At 32.0% G+C, this 18520-nt stretch overlaps 2 protein-coding genes across 2 annotated transcripts; both read left to right on the forward strand.

Moving 5' to 3' along the window:
* The first annotated feature begins 5160 nt into the window (after positions 1–5160).
* LOC140964907 (cyclic dof factor 4-like) lies at positions 5161–6003 on the forward strand. Its single transcript, XM_073424893.1, has one exon. The coding sequence runs from the start codon at positions 5370–5372 to the stop codon at positions 5850–5852; it is 483 nt and encodes a 160-aa protein (XP_073280994.1). The 5' UTR covers positions 5161–5369; the 3' UTR covers positions 5853–6003.
* A 5515-nt stretch (positions 6004–11518) lies between these two features.
* On the forward strand, positions 11519–18396 carry LOC140964619 (uncharacterized; the record flags this gene model as incomplete). Its single annotated transcript, XM_073424477.1, has 11 exons — positions 11519–11702; positions 13154–13283; positions 13921–13988; positions 14093–14163; positions 14396–14659; positions 15148–15311; positions 15397–15452; positions 15556–15608; positions 16394–16562; positions 16655–16752; positions 17624–18396. Coding segments are annotated over 11 exons (1374 nt in total), but the record flags the coding sequence as incomplete, so codon positions are not given.
* Between the last annotated feature and the right edge of the window lie 124 nt (positions 18397–18520).

An 18520-nucleotide genomic window follows, 5' to 3' on the forward strand; every position in this document is an offset into this window, starting at 1 on the left:
TTCTCCATTAATTCCACTTTCGGTCAAACCAATCGTCCCGGAAAAGGAGTGATTTTAATACGGGAAAAAGCTCCAAAGGGTTTGGAATCTGAAATCATGGGTTGATAGAGATAAGAGAGAGCACGACTATTAGAAGAAGGCGCAAACAAGCCAGGATCGATCAATCGACTATGATTTTGTCGACTTCTCAAAAAAGATCATTTACATGCAATAAGCCGAAAGTCAGAATGATTCTCCCTTTGTCATGTCTTTTTGTGCCTGAATTAATGGTTCAAAAAAAGAAGGAAAAAAAGGAGTAAATTTTATTTGTAAACAAGCTAAGGATCCCACTGTCTTTATTTTGGCCACCTTCATTTTCTAGCCTGAATTCTTCGAAGCACTCAGAAAAGTATAAACGGGTTTTGTCATGTGTGTAGCATCCAAAATCATCTTTGTCCATCGAGAAAAATCAACACGCATCTACAAAATGACTCTTGGCTTTATAACAATTTATTTTTAGCCTTTATTTTTACATTTCAGTTGCTTTGAAGTGCTGAGAATGTAGAGAAAAAAGCTCTTATACACGTAATTATGAATTGTGATTAGCATTATTAAATAACTATTATTATTGTTATTATATTATATACTAAAATAAGAAAGAAAGAAAGAAAGCTGACTCTGTTTAATTTAAGCAACCCGTCAATGTGCTTGTAAAAGATATCATATCATTATTTTATAAGTAAAGTTTTATGTTATCTTACATACACGAAACACGCTTTATATATTATTTATTATTAAAATACTAAATATATTCATCATGAGTTTATAAAAATTTAATATGATTTATGCATACTTTTTAGTATGAAATTTTAATTAATAAAATTGTCTGAGCATTTTGTAATGCAAGATATTTTTGGCACTTGTGTTGGTGATTGGGCAAAAAGATTCTTTTTCCAGGATTAATCCAAATTTTAAAACAAAGCCCCTTTTGATGAGGACATGACGTTCTTCAACAGCTGGTAATCTAAAATTTTCACTTAGGTGTCCAAATTAAACTAAAAGCACAACAACAACAACAAAGTTACGGAATTAAAATTATATTTTGCATATTTATAATGCATGGAAAATATATAAATATACAAAATAATTAACAAAAAGAGGAATGTATCGGTTAAACCAAATTAATTCAAAATTCAGTTTGGTTGGATTCGGTTTGAATTTTAGAAAATATCAGTTAAATTAGTTTGGTTTCGGATTTCATAAAAAAATCGATTAACTGAATTTTTTTTATTAGGCTTTACATATAATTTAAAATATTTGCTTAATGCTTTTATATTTAATATTGTCTGTAAGTTTGTTATTTTTAATTTTTTTTAAGCATTGTGTGTTTTATTATGATAAAATATCATATTTTAATTATTAATTTTGTATTTTTTATTTTCTATAAAAAAATCGATTAACTCGATTACCAACTAAAATAGTTGATTTTAATTCGTTTTGATTAATTTGGGTTTAACAAACAATTTGGTTTCTTAAGCTCAAAACAATTTGGTTAAATCGGGTTCGAACCGATTGTTCACCTCTAACTCCAGCTCTGCCCCAAGTCTTGAATAAAGTTCATGGAAAAATTATATTTTTGATCACTAACTTGCATGGTTCTTATTTCATATCATGTCGGTAAATTTACCGTCTTAGTCCATGAATTTGACATCTTGTTTCAATTCACTTTTTTCATCAACATATATGACAATGAAAATGACTGCCTGTCATCGAAAATTGCTGACGTGAGTTGGGAAATTGTTGATGTGTGAATTGTCACATAAAAACTCCAGTGAAAAATAAATTGAAATAAAATGCAAGTTTGTGGACAAATCATCAACGTCCCTAAATTGATAAATAATTAGACCAAAATGAAAAACGTATGCCAGAAAAATTAATTATTAAATTTATGGTAAGATTAGAGCCTCAACTTCAGAACATGAAAAAGATATATAAAGGTAATATTGTAATGTGAAAATAATCGCAGAGAACACAAATGCAATTAATGAAAACCATTGATGTTTTTTTCTTTTATAAATAAAACTTTTACATGTTTTAAAAATGAGTAGGTCTCTTGTGAGACGATCTCACGAATTTTTATTTGTGAGACAGGTCAACCCTACCGATATTCACAATAAAAAATAATACACTTAGCATAAAAAAAAATATTTTTTCATAAATGACTCAAATAAGATATTTGTCTCACAAAATACGACCCATAAGACCGTTTCACACAAGTTTTTGCTCTTAAAAAATCCCCAAAACCTAAAGAAAAGTATTCGTCTTTCCAACTAAAGAGCGAAGATGATTCCTTGTCGAGATTGTAAGATGGCACAAAAAAGTATATGAAATGAGACTACTTTTTTTTATTAAACAAAGATAAAGACAACTTTAAATCATTAAAGTGATCCCATAATCAAACCACTCTTCCAATTCATTAAATTATTTAATTAAGATTGAGAGCTACCCGATGTCACTTGCTAATCCTTGTAATAAAAAGGGATTAATAATAATAAAAAAATTAAAGTGATAATGGATCANCAATTTTGATATGTTTCAATATGTATCATCTCAGAGATGAGTAGACATCGTAGATGGACAACGTATCATTTTCATATATATATATATACCTGAAAAAAAATTAATTATAAAAGAAAAGAATGCAGCCAAAATGAAAAGCATTACCAAAACAAGCATCCGGCTCTAGCCTCTAAGGATCTGTTCATCTCTTTTTGGATTTCTCTTCTTTTTTCTTTTTTTTTTTTCTTTTTTGTTTCATACGATTGATTTTTATTTATTAATTTTTTTTATTTTTGCTACAGGATCTACTTTAAAAAATTTAAAAATCCCAAATACTTTAACGTAGTAACTTATTTATTTCCTATGTATATAATTTCAATTTTATTCCAAAGACAAGTCAAGCTTGTTCTATCCAGAAACCAAACCTAAATCCAAAAACTCAGTTCCAGGTTATTATTTTTTTAATAAATAAATAAATCATATAGTTTGCTAACAAGAATTTATTTTTATTACATGTAAATGTTTAATTAGGCCATACCATGCAATCCAAGACAAAAAAGGACATAATATTCCTGGACATAGTAAAAAAAAATTAAGAAAAATACTCTACGAGTTGTTTGCTTGATTAACCGCCTAATTAGAATATTTGGAATTAATCTGTAAATATGCAGAAATATGCAAATTAGCTATCGTTGCATTTTTAATGACATGTTATCTTTTAACAAATAAATGAATAATACTAAAGGTACATCATATATCGCTATATCAATATTTATATTCATTAGATCAAGTGATTTTTTTTTAGTGGGAATTTTCCAATTTTTTTCAAAAAAACTTAAAATACGAAATTGAAAATGGATAATTTGACGTACCGTGCCATATTACCAAGTCCCTTTCTTTCATATTCCCCAACTTCAGCGTTACAAAATACGAATTAAAACTACGTACTTCATCGATGCTTTATGATCGATATCGTTGTGTCAACATTATATATTCGAATCTCAAACCAATATTAATTAATAAGGGGGAAGATTATATGCTAAATTTTCATATCTTCGATAATATTACACCGTAGAATCGAACATTTATTGTTTTGTTAAACGTTATATCGGATGGTAATGATGCAACCAAAAATTTGTAAACCATACAAACAGCTGAAACATCACATTTCAATTATTTTACTCACCATTAAAAATTATTACACCTAACAACAACTTTACTTGAATTAGTTTGATTTCGATCTAAATTCCTAAAAAACTCAAAAATTAAGTAACTGTTCATCAAATTTAAATAAGATTTTAATTCATTGAATTTGTGAGTTTATATATAAATGATTATAAGCAATAAGCTCATCAAATTGGGCATGAATCATAAATTATATTGATTAGAATAGACAAAAGTAAATGGATTTTCATGTTAATCAAATCAAAAGTTCAACTTTTAGCTTTATCCTCCCTTTAATCTTTATTATCTTTATGCTTCCCACTTCAAATGCTTTGTACTCAAGATGGGACCCACTTCAAATGAATTTGAAACCCAACAAAACGATGACGTGGAATATGATGTGGACAAAAAGTTCAGCAATCAGCATCAACATTTATTTATATTTATTTTAGGCTCCACCGATTACCTTTCCAATTTGCTGCTGGCGGCTCCATTTAATAAATCATATTATNATGCACTTTTTGAGACTTTGCCCTTTTTCTTATTTTATTATATAAAGGATGCACTACCAACTCTTTTATTTATCTATATGAAGTTAACATATAATTAATGGAAAGATTGTGAGCCTCTTAAAAAATATAATAAATTTCTTAAGATTTGAATATTTCAATACCTCATATTATCTCAATTTACACACATATATAACAAGGGATCAAAATATTATAAAATTTACAACCTAATTATAATAAAATAAATCATGTAGGATCGAAAAATTGTCTCTTTTATCTCATAATAAAACACAACTCAAATCTTTTAGATTATACAAGTACTGATCAAACATCGTGCCTCAACCGTTTCTAAATAGGAGAGTTTAATTTCCTAGAAAAATCTATATTATAAATATTACTGCACCACCTTGGAGTCAATAGGGATTGACCATATGCATTAAATTGTTATTTATACAAATTTTAGGAATTTTACAAGTTGTTAAAATAGTATAATTCAAATATTTTCAAAGATTTATTCATTAGTCCAAATATAATGTCACTTCACATCAATATCAGGGGTATTAGTTGCTCTTCTATCCATAGGATCAACATATTGCCATGAGATAAGTGAAAGTCGTCGAGACTTACAAATCACATTTACAAATAATATATCTCCTGTCTTTGCTCCCTTTTTAATTTAAGTGAAAAAGACTTACAAATCACATTTACAAATAATATATAAAAAAAACATAAAATTTGTAAAATCTTTAAATTGAGAATAACAAAATTTATCACCAATCAGACGCTTGCACATGTAAAGCATTATATATATTTTTTAAATGAAGTTTCAATTTATAATTAGAGCTGGCAGACTATTTTGGTTGTTTTCTTGTACTTTTCATTCCATAGATAACTGATGTCTGAAATTTGTAACCTAATATGTAGCAGAATATTTAGTATAGTACTGTAAAGTTCAAATATGAGTATATATATATATTACTATATACACAAAAAAACCAAACCCTTCCAACAACAATCTTCGTCAAGACCAAAAATGAACTTTTGCTCTGTGTTTTAACTTATATTTCCCAAGATCTGTTCTTCATCAACCATGAACACACTCTGCAGCATCAGCAAACCCTAATCAAGTATCATATTATTTTATCCAGAATCAGAAACATGGCTGAGGTTCAAGATCAAGACAACAAACCATCATCAAGAATCAAGTTATTCGGGGCTACGATTTCTCTGAAAGAGAGATCAGACGATCACGAAGACGCCAAGAAAACTGATCCAACGTCTGAAAAGAGACCGGACAAGATCATCCCATGCCCAAGATGCAAGAGTATGGAAACGAAGTTCTGTTACTTCAACAACTACAATGTTAATCAGCCCAGACACTTCTGTAAGGGCTGTCAAAGATACTGGACCGCCGGTGGAGCCCTCCGAAACGTTCCCGTCGGCGCTGGACGCCGGAAGACCAAGCCACCGTGTGCGGGGCTGGCGGCGTTGTCGGATGGATGCTTGTTCGATGCTTCAGGGATGCAACAGCTGGATTTCGATGAGGTTGTGGAGGAGTGGCAGGTGGCGCAGAACGGCGGTCTACGGCAACTTTTCCCGACGAAGAGGAGGAGATGCGCATCGAATAGTCAAAGCTATTAATGATCGTCCAGTTTGTCATGTAGTTTCCAAGAAAGAAATAATTATTATAAAAGATTAAAAAAAGATATTGCTTGTCGCTTAAGTAGCTTCTTTGTTGTACATACAACCTGGCTTAGTTTATAATTAATAATATTTATGCGTTATCGATGAACCCTTTGTCCTAATTATTTTTTTGCTGATGGCCACAGCCTCTTTGTAATACATAATGGGATGTTAAATACAGGGTTTTGATATGCTGCACACCTACCGTGCACACTTATGTGAGCACCGATGAGGTGTCACTCACCTATTGAATGCGTAATTTTTCTATATTTCATAACATCCAATAGGTGAGTGACACATCATCGGTGCTCACATAAGTGTGCACGGTAGATGTGCAACATATCAAAACTAGTTAAATACATATTTTTAAGAAAATATTTTTTAAAATATCAATTTTAATAATTTTCATGTAATTACACATAACTAATTGACTAAATAAGTCATTGTATGCAGGTTGCAGACTTCTGCATTAGCTCGAGAATTTACTCAATATATATCAAAATGATAACGTCGAAGAGTTCTATCGTCATTAAAAAAAAACATCATGTCGATAAGAGAATCAAAAGCGTAGATTAGGGAGAAACTTTTGGTAATAATGAAACTAAGTCATCTGCCGTCCAGTGTTGATGAATTGGTGTAATGGCATCGGTCCCATGCGATAAACTATTACCTACTAACATTAATTAATTTTATAATTTAAATTAATGGTTGCAGGCATTGGATTAAATTTCCAAATCAAATTTGAGCTGATGACGATTAATAAAATCGATGGAATTTGACGAAAGAATATAATATATTGTAATAAATAAATAATTGAAATAGAACAAAGTGGTTGGATATATATTCTTCATATAATATTGAATCAGAGAGTACGATAAATGAATAATTAGGACTAAGCTCAATCATGAGTGGAGTCTTCTTCTTACAAGGAGGCATTATTATTTTTATAAATGTGAAATTTTCGTTTGGAAAATTCGTATTTTGGTAATTTATTTTTTGTTTGTATACAATTGTAGTTTTTTATGTGGTCAAAATTGAGTTTTATTCATATATTTTCATATTTTAACAATTTAATCTTTTTTCATTACAAAATTTGATGTGGACATGTGTCTATTACTTTGACATCAACTCAATGTCTCGTCAAAATCACATCAATGTCATTTCGAAAAAAATATAAAAGTCACTAACATAATATATCAAGACTATAATTTGGCATCACAAAAAACCTAAATTGCAAATAGATGTATATACCAGATTAAAATTACAATTTTATCTTTTTTTTTTTGAAATTGTAATTAAATATAATAATGGATAATGTTTTCATTATAAACATGAGACTTGTTATCGCATAGATTTTATCTAAAAAAAAAAAGATGAGGATATTGGCATGTATGTGACTTGGAAAAATGTAAATTTTCAAGCTTAGACTTTAAAAAATATTTAAATTGATTGATCACCTGCAATAAGGAAGCTTTGAATAAAAATTATAAGGTGTGGCGTAATTATTACAATTATAATATATAATTATTAAACAACATAATGGGATCTGATACCAAAGCATAAAGAGATGTATAACAAGAATCACATACGAAAAGAGTTAACACTTTATAAAATAGCATTGAAATACTCACTGTTAGAATATTATATTATATTATATTTTGTTATACAAAGTTTAAAAGAAGGAGTTTGATATTATATTATATTTTGTTATACAAAGTTTAAAAGAAGGAGTTTGTGATGTCTGCATGAATCTATAACCAACCTTTAAATGTAAACAAATTATTTAATTTACATATTAAATTTATGTTTACTTTAAATTATATAAATTTAATAATATAATCAAATCAAATCAAAAATCATGAACCAGCGTTAAAAGGGGGATTTTCTAACTCGTCGATTATTGAAATTTAAATTTGGTATCGAATTTGGTGCGTGTAAATAGTTTGAAGTATTATTTTTTTGAAAATTTTTTGCTTTGAATTATTTAATCAAAAATAATTTTTAATATTTTATTTGACGTATAAATTATGAAAGTAAAATATATTTTTATCCCTATTTTAAAACATATATATTTTAGTCTATTTTCAAGAAAAAATATTTGGTAGTCCTTGTACATTTTTACTAAAAACTTTTGGCCTCTAAACATTTCAAATTAAGAATTTCGGGCCTTAAAATTTTAAAATATTATATAATTAGTCATTCTTGTTAATTTTATGGTTGAATATAACGTTAATAAATAATGTATGATATTTATTGAAGTTCAGGAACCATTTAGGAATTAAGATCATGCTTGGTATGGTGGAACGAAATATGTTAAGAATGAACTGATTTTTGAATAGAACGAGAATGAAATAATATGTCTATTCAATTCCTATAATTGATTTCAGAAATTATGACAAATGAATAAAATGTAATTATTTTTAATAAAAATTCATATATAATTTAAATATGTAAATAATAAATATTCTATTATTTTCTNCCACATTGTTATCATAATGTTTATATTCCCTAAATATTTTGACGTAATACTAACTCAATTTGATCACTAGGCTTCTTTTTTTCTTTAAAAAAAAAAAATTAAACCAAGCTGTGCAAGCAAGCATGCAGTACTCCTTTTCCAATTAAAGATCAAGTCAATGCATGCATGGATACAAAAAGTAAAATATGATTGATTAAACAAGAGAGACATTATTGTCTAACATAGTGACAAATTATTGCCAGACAGAGATCAGAAAGACCCTTAAAATAATAAATAACTCATCGATCGTAACCCAGTTGCTCCAAGAAAATCGAGGACGAGGAAAATTTCGAACACTAGTTCGATCAGTACATTCATCAAACCATGCAATCATCCCTCTCAAACCATACCCCGGCCTTTACTGGTGTCACCTCCCATATCTCTTCTTGATCATGTGATCCCTCCACGGCATTCGATAGACTCTGTTGTCGGTGCCGCCTTGTGCGCCGTTATTTCACCCGTGGCCCAGATTTTTCCAGATAGTGTCTTCTAGTTAAGATTTATAATTTTATGTGTCATATATATCTTCTGTAAGTGGAGACTGACGAAGATAGTAATTTCATGAAGGCAGTTCTGCTCGATCGGACGAGCCTCGGAAGGCTTCTGAATAGTTTTGATTCATCATCTACGACACTACACTACTTGTTGATAAGTTCAAAATAAATTTAGGCTCAAAGATGATATCTGGAAATAATTTTTTGGGTTTAATATTCTCGTGGTTTTCGGCTGGATAGTCTAATTGTATACATCGATAGTAAATTTGTTTATCAATGGATTGGAAATTTTGCAGATTTTCTTGCTGGTATCAGGGGTTGGTAATTTCCATCATTTAATACCCCAAATTACGTGTTGGAGAGATTGTCTGGGCTTGTCAAACAAACGTGCTGTTACTTTCAAAGTTAAATTGAGGATGTAAAGTTTTTCATTGTTGTCAAAAAAATGGCTAAGAAAATTACCAACTATTTAGTTTTTATTACAAAAATTATTATGAAGCACTGAGAATAAGTGAAGACTCGATATATTAAATGATGTCCTCCAAATAATATTGGCTAATTCTGAATTGGTACAGAGAGTAAGACAACGGTGTGCCCAGCTGGTTTTAGCTGGAAGAAACCTCGTCCTCTTAAAAAAAAAACATCACACAAACAATTCGACGAGACGAGGTCTTCACTTCACCCTCTTTAGGAGGGATGTAGCATTCAGAATGTAACAGTCCACGGACATCGAATATATATATAGAAGCAATGCCTTCAACTTGATTGTCGAAATTGAATGCGACTGATATGAATTACTGCAAAGAACAAAAATTTAAGTTCATTACACAAAACAAAATAGTAGAGATTTTCGAATGATATGGAACAAAAGGTGCTGACTATGTGGCTAAAGTACAACCCACCTCTGCATCATCGCCGCCAGCTTTTGCAAGCCCATCTACCTTTTGGCCCTCTTCTGATGAGAAAGGAAATGAGTAAAGCTAATTTGTAAGAGCATAAAACAAATTTGGAAGCCTCTTTTATGATGCACGAGAACTTAAAGTCTCAAGCAAAACCAGAACATTTGAATCAATAATTTATGCATATTTGAGGCAGTATGCGCTGGCCATATTCAAAATTTCTTTCAAAATAAACCAAATCAAAACCCAATTTGAATTCCTTGTTTTTTAAAAAATTCCCAATTTGAATCCACGTGAATTAGTTTCTACAGGTCATGATATCCTTTAATTAGAGCACACAAGAGCCGTAAAATGTCAACATAACCTAAGATAGGTCAACTAAATATTACCTCCATCCTCTGTAATGTCAGAAGTCCACAAGGTAAGGTTGTCCCTAAGGAGCTGCATAATTATTAATAATGTACTATCTTTGTATGATTCTTCACTCAAACGTATCCAACTCCGAGATAGCTTCATCAAATGCCTGTTTAGCAAGGTGGCAGGCCCTGTGGTAAAAGTTTACACGTTAAATTACAAGTGACAGATTTCCTATGGCATGCGAAGATTAATTCATGCATAATTTGAGAAACACCTTTCTGGGGAGTTCAAAATTTCATAGTAGAAGACAGAGAAGTTCAAAGCCAAACCCAGTCGAATGGGATGTGTAGGAGACAGATCTGATTCCACTGCATTAGTGGCTGCCTGCAAGCAGATGATCATGTCACTTACAGTGTGAAAGTCACTGAGATTAGTTGTGTCTTAGACATCAAACTATAAATTATTTCAAAACAAATAAAAAGTAACAGATATTTTTCAATCACAAACAGAAATACATTCATGAAAAATAAAATCCGTCAGTTGTGACTACTAGATAAAACAATATTCATGCAGTTAAGTCATCCCATTTCATTGTTCTGCAACCACTTTTGGAACAAAGGTTAAAAGGTAAAAATTAAAAGGCATATCAAAAAGACTTCAAAGGCCGAAACACAAATATCATCATTCTGGAAAATACAACACAATAAACATTGCAGCAGAAACAAGCTCAAAAACCCCTACAACAAATTAAAGAAAAAAAATACTCAAACCGGGACAAGGGCATGAAATTAGCAGATGTGATATTGTACAAAGAAAACCATGGTGAGCCAAAATTAGATGGTCTTTTTTACTTTCATTTAAACAAGTGATGTAGCACATGCAATATCACCTTGATTTAATGGATCCAAAATACTAATCCTAAAATTTAAAATAAAATAAAAAAGAGTTACTATACCAAAATAGCCCCGTGACTTTGGGAGAAAGAATATCTCCTCACAAAAAGGGGTCGCACTGATCAGGTCTGGACGACTGTTTACTAAAAACACAGGTCTCCGCAAATTCGTAAGATCTTGCTCTGCAAGTTTGGTGATGTAGACAAAGTCTTCACGAACCTTCGAGGCAGCCATTATTCGACTCGCCCCTTTTGGTGAAGGTCCTCGCTTTTCGATCTGGTTTCCCTATTTAAGTGGACTTTATTTTCAGCTAAATCCCTATCCTTCATACAACAGACGATTGTGCATTTCGCTGTAATAGTAGTACCGTGATGTGGAATTAAAGAACAAAATGAAAACTCACTTTGAGACAATACAATATCTTTTGTCCCCCAATAACATATAAATCCTAAATATAAATTTTATTGTCAAATGTAATGGCGAGACACAGAGGATAAATTTTCTTGGAAAACAGCGAAACAATAGCCAGCTGTCGTCTTCTTATTCTTCCAATCACTGCTCCGCCTGCTGTCCTTCCCCTAATTCTTCTTATCCTAATTATTCGTATCGTTGCCCAGGCCATGTCTGCAATTCCACCATATTCTCAAGTGAGAATTCAATTTTCGATTTCGTTTCATTCTGTGAGAATTGATTTACTGTTATTTGGGAATTTTTTTAACTATTGAATTGTTTAAGGATGGATACCGCTTCTTTTTCTTTTTCTTTTTTTTTTTTGTGAAGGACCTGTGATCCGTGTTACTCTGTTCCTAATTAGACTGTGGAAAATGTCGATTTGCTGAGTTTTACTCCATTGGGCTTGTTAGTGTTTATCAATGAAATTTCATCCTGTTATATCCGTGGTTTTGTATGTCCGTTGATTATAGTGGTGGACTGGTGGTTCGCTCAATTCTCAAAGATGGAAACTTTGGAAATTTTTATGTTTGTAACTTTAGAATGCTAGTGCTGTTATGATGATGAGCAACATGTCTTTTTTTTGGTTAATATAGTAGTTTAGCTGGTAGATGGGTTGCCATTCATTGATTCTAATTTTTTATAGTGTTTATATTCAGTAGAATGGTCCTCCTCTCCTTCCATTCTTCTTCTTGCATCAAGATTGCATTTGAATAGAAGTTTTTTTTTTTTTTTTTTTTTTTTTTTTTTTTTTTTTTTTNGAAGCTAATATAAGAGGTGCTTAAGAAGGCGCTTTTATTTTTTTGATATATTTTTAAAAAAAAGCACTTTTACTGAAGCCAGGAAAAGTGGCTTCTGCTAGTTAAAGAAATGAATTCATGAGGGAAAATTGATTCATTCATCGAATGAATTACAAGAACATAATCTGTTCTCTATATGTACAGCAAATAAATCTAATAAAATGAAAAAGAAAATCTATTATTTCTGATGTGTTGTTACAACAAGAAAATGGCAGAACAAATATTCCCTCTAACCGACTGGAAGGGATCCGCTGTGTTTCTTGAACTCGTGCACTCGGACCTTTTCTAATATGTGATGGGCTAGACCTGCAATCATATGAATTGGGCTTGTGTTGTTTGATAGATTTGAACTTGAATGGACTGAAGTAATATTTGCATGGACTACTTCTAATGAGTCTTTTATCTCTGCCTAAGTGTATTCTTTATAAATAAAAGAAAAAATTCATTATGCAGTCAAACTTTAAAACTACTGCTGCTTTTTAAAATAGGCAAGCATATTGAAGTTTTTCTTTAAGCTGTGACTTCTGTACCCTGACTGACCCGATACATTTATTATCATACTTGATTATTTTGAATGAAGTCCAATCAAACCCAGCTCTGTGTACCGTGAGAAAAGCATCTTATTACATGAAATTCTAGTTTATCTTTGTTTAAGTTCAATCTTTCACCCTAATCTAGTATCCACTTCGACTAATTTATAAATTATGCTTGCTACTAGTTATATTGTTTTGATAATCAACTAGGTTGTAGTTTATTGAGTTTCATTATTATTCAGTATATTTCTTATTTGAGAGCTTATTTATCTTCTTTTTTTTTTTTACCTTCGAACGTTACCCTCAACGTTGCAGGCCTCAAAAATAGCCTGAGGGCTCACGCCATTAGTACAACTCAGGGAAATCTTGCATCCCCTAGGTGCATTGTAAAAATGGAAGATCAGCCTGATCATCTTCTTGTTCTTGTTCATGGTATCTTGGGAAGGTATCACTATTTTTGTACACTAAAAAAGGTTGTAGGTTCTAAAGTACATGTAATATCAACCCATCAGTTGCTATTGTTGGCAAACTTGGTGTAGAGCATTTGAAGATTCTATTGCTTGGTCTAATTCATCCTTAAATTTCAGTGAGGATTCTCTCATATTACCATGCAATCCCTCGTTGTTATATAAAGCACAATTGGTTTCATTCTCATGGGCGGTGCTGGTTCATTTTTAAAGTGGTGCTGGTTCATTTTTAAATTTGAGTCAAGGGCATAACAGTAACTATGACAGATTCTGACTTCATTTTCACCTTCCACGTCCCGCTTTTGTGGCTTATTGTTTATGCTAACATAAAAAACTAACTTTTGAGCTCAGTTATATAAGTTTCTCTTGATTTTTCTATGTTGGCATTCAAATACTTCTACTCATACCACTAGCTTCTGTTCCTTTTATAATGGAGAAAGAGGATGAAAAAACTTTGTTGATTCTGATTATTTCCTTGATTCTTATACTCCAGAGAATTCGTTTATTATTTCCAGAAGCAAAAAAAAAAAAAACTTGATAAATTAGTTTAGTGTATGATTTATATTAATGTGCATGCTGATTATTGACCTCGACTAAGGTTTTGGAAAATTGCAGCCCGAGTGATTGGACTTATTTTGAAGCAGAGTTGAAGATGAGGTTAGGAAAGAAATTTTTGATATATGGTATAGTGTTCGCTCTAATAAAATATTCTTTCATAGACTGGCATGAATACCAATGTATTCTTAAGTATTCATTTTATTTAATTGAATTGCCTTATCATGTGCAGCAAGTTCGTGTAATATGTACACCAAGACATTCGCTGGCATTGATGGAGCTGCAAAAAGACTGGCAGATGAAGTAAGCTTTTGAATGAGTCCTTCTTAGGTCTTATTGTAGGCCAGCTTAGCATAAGCTTTGAACAGCTGACGTTTGTTCTAGTATCCATTTTCACAACCCTCTGGCTGCTACCCTTGTCGTTAGGTGTTTGGTCCTGGTGGTGTTCATAATATATCTCTAACTTCAATAATGTATGAAGGTTGTTTTAGTGCAATTTGTTTTTTTTTTCTTTTCACGTTATCCAAATGCACAGGTCACACAAATTGTGAAGAAGACAGAAAACCTTAAAAAGATATCCTTTTTGGCCCATTCTCTTGGTGGACTATTCGCAAGATATGCAATTGGTGTTTTATACTCGCCTAGTGCCGCCTCTGATCAATCTTATGATACTGGTGGCTCTACTGCTAAAGAATTCAAAACTTTGCATGGTTCAAATAAAGGTTTAATTGCTGGGTTGGAAGCAATAAATTTTATTACCCTGGCAACACCTCATCTGGGAGTCAGAGGGAATAAACAGGTATTTGGTGCTGATGACGATAGTAAATTATATTTCATGTACACGTGTATGTATCGCGTGATCTGTAAAAATGGCATGTTGCGGCGCTCCTTATGTTTTAATTATAGACACTTCAAGTTCAAGGTTTTTAATTGGAAAGAAAACAATGGAGAACAGAACTTTTGTACAAGTAGACATGTAACCATGTCTTAAGACTATTTGGAAGGATCACATTTCCTCTGTAATCATGTGTATCTATTACCTTATATTTGTGTCTTTTTTCCTGTATTTCTTCGTTTTGAAGTTCACTACATCATTGTATCCTCATAGTGAATCCAGTCTGTTGTTTTAAGTAGAATCTCACAGTAGATTTATCTGGTCCGTCTCCGTGTTTTACTTTTGGAAATAATCGAAGTGTGTTCAAGCGAACATTAATGTGTTATAATGATTGTCATTGGTTGTAGTTTGGAACCTGACCTCCAGATTGTTAATTATCTTCAATGATTCAGCTTCCATTCCTTCTGGGTGTGCCTTTCTTGGAGAAACTAGCTGTTCCAATAGCCCCCGTTTTCGCTGGCAGAACTGGTAGCCAACTCTTTCTTACAGATGGGAAGCCCAAAAAACCTCCTCTCTTGTTACAAATGGCATCGGACTGTGAAGATGGAAAATTCATGTGAGTCCTGCAGCCATATATAACATTCTTTGAGAAACTTCAATGTTTGCTCTGTTCAAACTTATCATGGTGGATGGCCTTGCAGATCAGCACTTGGTGCTTTCAGATGTCGAGTTCTTTATGCTAATGTCTCTTATGACTGTATCCAGTAATTTAATGCTGTTCAATTGGCACTAAAACACTTTTCCGTTAGTTGGTTGGATTCTCTGTTTTATAGATATTGAATTTTTTTAACTCAAAACAGATATGGTTGGTTGGCGGACATCATCCATACGAAGGGAGATAGAACTTGTCAAGGTAATTCCATAGTTTTATTGAAACATTTTTCCATAAGTTTTGTTATATTGAGCTTTGAATACTGATAGACCTTTAGGTTGCATATGGATTAAAGAATTTGACTCGATTTGATTTCAAATCTACAAGTCAATTCCACTATATTCATTTGTTACATGTTAGAATGAAGGATTTGAATTCTCTTGTGTTGTCGAGCACATTATCTTGTTTAAAAAATTCACTCTCTAACGGTCATTTCAAAACCATGTGATGAGGGAGTTGAAATCTCTTGTGCTGCACAAGTATATTTTTTTGTTTCAATTTCAATCCACTCTCTAACCTAGTCATTCAAAATTTATGCATTCCAAATCGTTTGAAATCCTCCCACAAATCCAAATACTTTCATCCAAACATAACCTTAGCAACTCAAATTCTATTCACACCGAGAAATCATGTATCTTTTACTTTTTTTAAATTTTTTTTTTTTTTTTAATTTTCGACATAATACTCTAGCTTTCTCAAGTGTCCCTTCACCTTTAAAATATTTAGTTAATTGGGGCTTGTTAATTCAACATCTTGCACCAATGCGTTGGAACGTTTTATCAATCTGAGTCTGTTTGCTGAGACCATCCTACAACTTTTGTTAGGCTTTCAACAACACACGGAGACCTCCGTGAAGGATACTGTAGTTGCATTTCTATGGGTTTCTGATTTTCTTTTAAGTTGTGAAACGATTCCATGATCTGAAAGCTTAGGTAAGTTAATATCTCGATGAAACTTTTTATTATTTTCATCTCTATCTTTGACAGCCTCCTACTCGGTCATTGGATGGCTATAAACATGTTGTAGCCGTGGAGTACTGTCCACCAGTTTTGTCCGATGTACCAAAGTTCCCTCTGGAAGCAGCTAAAGCAAAGGAAGCCGCTCAAAATGAACCAAGCACACAAAATACAGTTGAATATCATGAATTCATGGAAGGTAACTAATTAGTCTGCAGTAACTGAAGCTGACAGCTTTGTCAAATCATGTAATTTTCTTAAGTTAATGGAAATGAAATTTTCTTGTGACAGAGGAGATTATACATGGTTTACAACGAATAGGATGGTGGAAAGTCGATGTCAGTTTTCATTCAGCATTTTGGCCCTTCTTTGCGCACAATAATATTCATGTAAGCATGATCCATCATTTTTTTATGTTCTTTTGCATTATTATTGGGTTCTTGTATGATTATTTGTTAGCCAAAATGCCAACAATTATAGAGCAGTAAACGAAAGTAAGATCGTATAGATACAGACAGTGTACTAAACAAGAGCAATATGCAATTGGAAATATAAATATCGAGTATGTAAATTAATAGGAAACCAGTAAATCAAATTGAGGTTTGTACGAAGTACAGTTTCTTAAAACAAATTTGTCCCTTCCAATGGTGCTTCGAGGATCAGGGCGAACAACTCTTTCTCATGATACAACGAAAAAACAATACATCAACTTAGCACGAAGTAATTACACTGACGAAATGAAAACGTGTACTTTATCACCAAAACTTAACGGAGGCCAAATGAAAAGCTAACAATATGAAATGCATGAGAATGTTTGAGTGAGATTTGAGTGTGTTTATAAAATATATTTTTATAAATGAATTGAGTAAATGAACACACTATTAATAAACTCAAAATTGCACTTCAAAAGTCCTGCAAGATCAATCAAATCAATTAATTTTGCAATTAACTCAAGAATATGAAAAACCTAAAGTTACTAATAGAAAGTAGACCACGATGAATCGAAGAATTACAGATGAACTTACAACTCTTGTTATTTTGGGGACCATATTCACCACGTTGAGCTTCTATTGAATCGAGAAATAAAATAGGTTTGATTGGCCATCTTTTTTATATTTGCTATATATATATAAGGCATTGCATTCCAAAAATCTCCAGTTAACTCAAGCCAAAAAAACTCTTAACATTCATGAGCAATAATTTTCATTAAAATTTTAAATTTAATTCAAATTTTCAACATTATTACCTGGCGATAAACAGGTGAAAAATCATTGGTTTCATAATGCGGGGGCTGGAGTGGTCGCTCATGTAGCTGACACAATTAACCGACAAGAGAAGCAACAGGACGCTTCCACATGCATTGCTGCTAGCTTGTAGCTGGTAGATCACCCCTGTCAGATAAAACGGTCAACATTTTATTTAGAAATAACCACATCACCTCTGTGTATAGCGGTATCTTAGTTATTTACACTGTCAATAACATTTTTTCTAGAATGTCACTAGTCAATTTCTGGAGAGTAATGGAGAGTGGGGGGTTGCCAGTAGCAGCCATGATTCTGGTCATTGTAATCATGCTTGCAATATTTTGAATATTACAACTGTCAACTTCCTTCTGTAACTTGTAAAAAGCTTTTGTGATAATGATGATGGTTAAATGAAACATATTGCTCAACGTATACCATCTAATTTGGAAAGAGCTCTTTTGGTTTCGCTATCTCATACAGAGCATCCCATAAAAAGTTCCCTTATCTTCCTCAAAACAGCTCCGGTTCGACCATAGCAGAGAAGAAAGTTCCGATCATAAAAAATACTGAATGACGCTTTTTTGAGGGTACAGTCATCATCAGGTTTTCTCCATGGGATGAAGTGATTAAGATTTCTGTGAAGCATGAGATACATGGGATTTGAAAAATGATTGTCACACTTGCGAGTTATGACTCAGATGACGGTAGACTGTTAAGAAAAGAAGCAATCAAGAAGCTCCAAGAAAGTGAATGCTAAGAAGTTGATGCTGTGAATCACCAACACTTCCCTGGTTGATTCGTTCACTCACTATCATTCAGCTAATCAGTAATTATAGTTCTTTATTTGTCTTAGATATTGTACGTTGTTTCGAGCCTCTGCTATACAGTGTGATTGACGTCGTGAGAAACGGGT

This window comes from Primulina huaijiensis, chromosome 18 (genome assembly GCF_012295235.1).
Source record: "Primulina huaijiensis isolate GDHJ02 chromosome 18, ASM1229523v2, whole genome shotgun sequence".
NCBI classification, from domain to species: domain Eukaryota; kingdom Viridiplantae; phylum Streptophyta; class Magnoliopsida; order Lamiales; family Gesneriaceae; genus Primulina; species Primulina huaijiensis.

Bases quoted from the DNA above. Each gene is read 5' to 3' on its own strand.
- LOC140964907 (XM_073424893.1), top strand. From the start codon at position 5,370: ATGGCTGAGGTTCAAGATCAAGACAACAAACCATCATCAAGAATCAAG.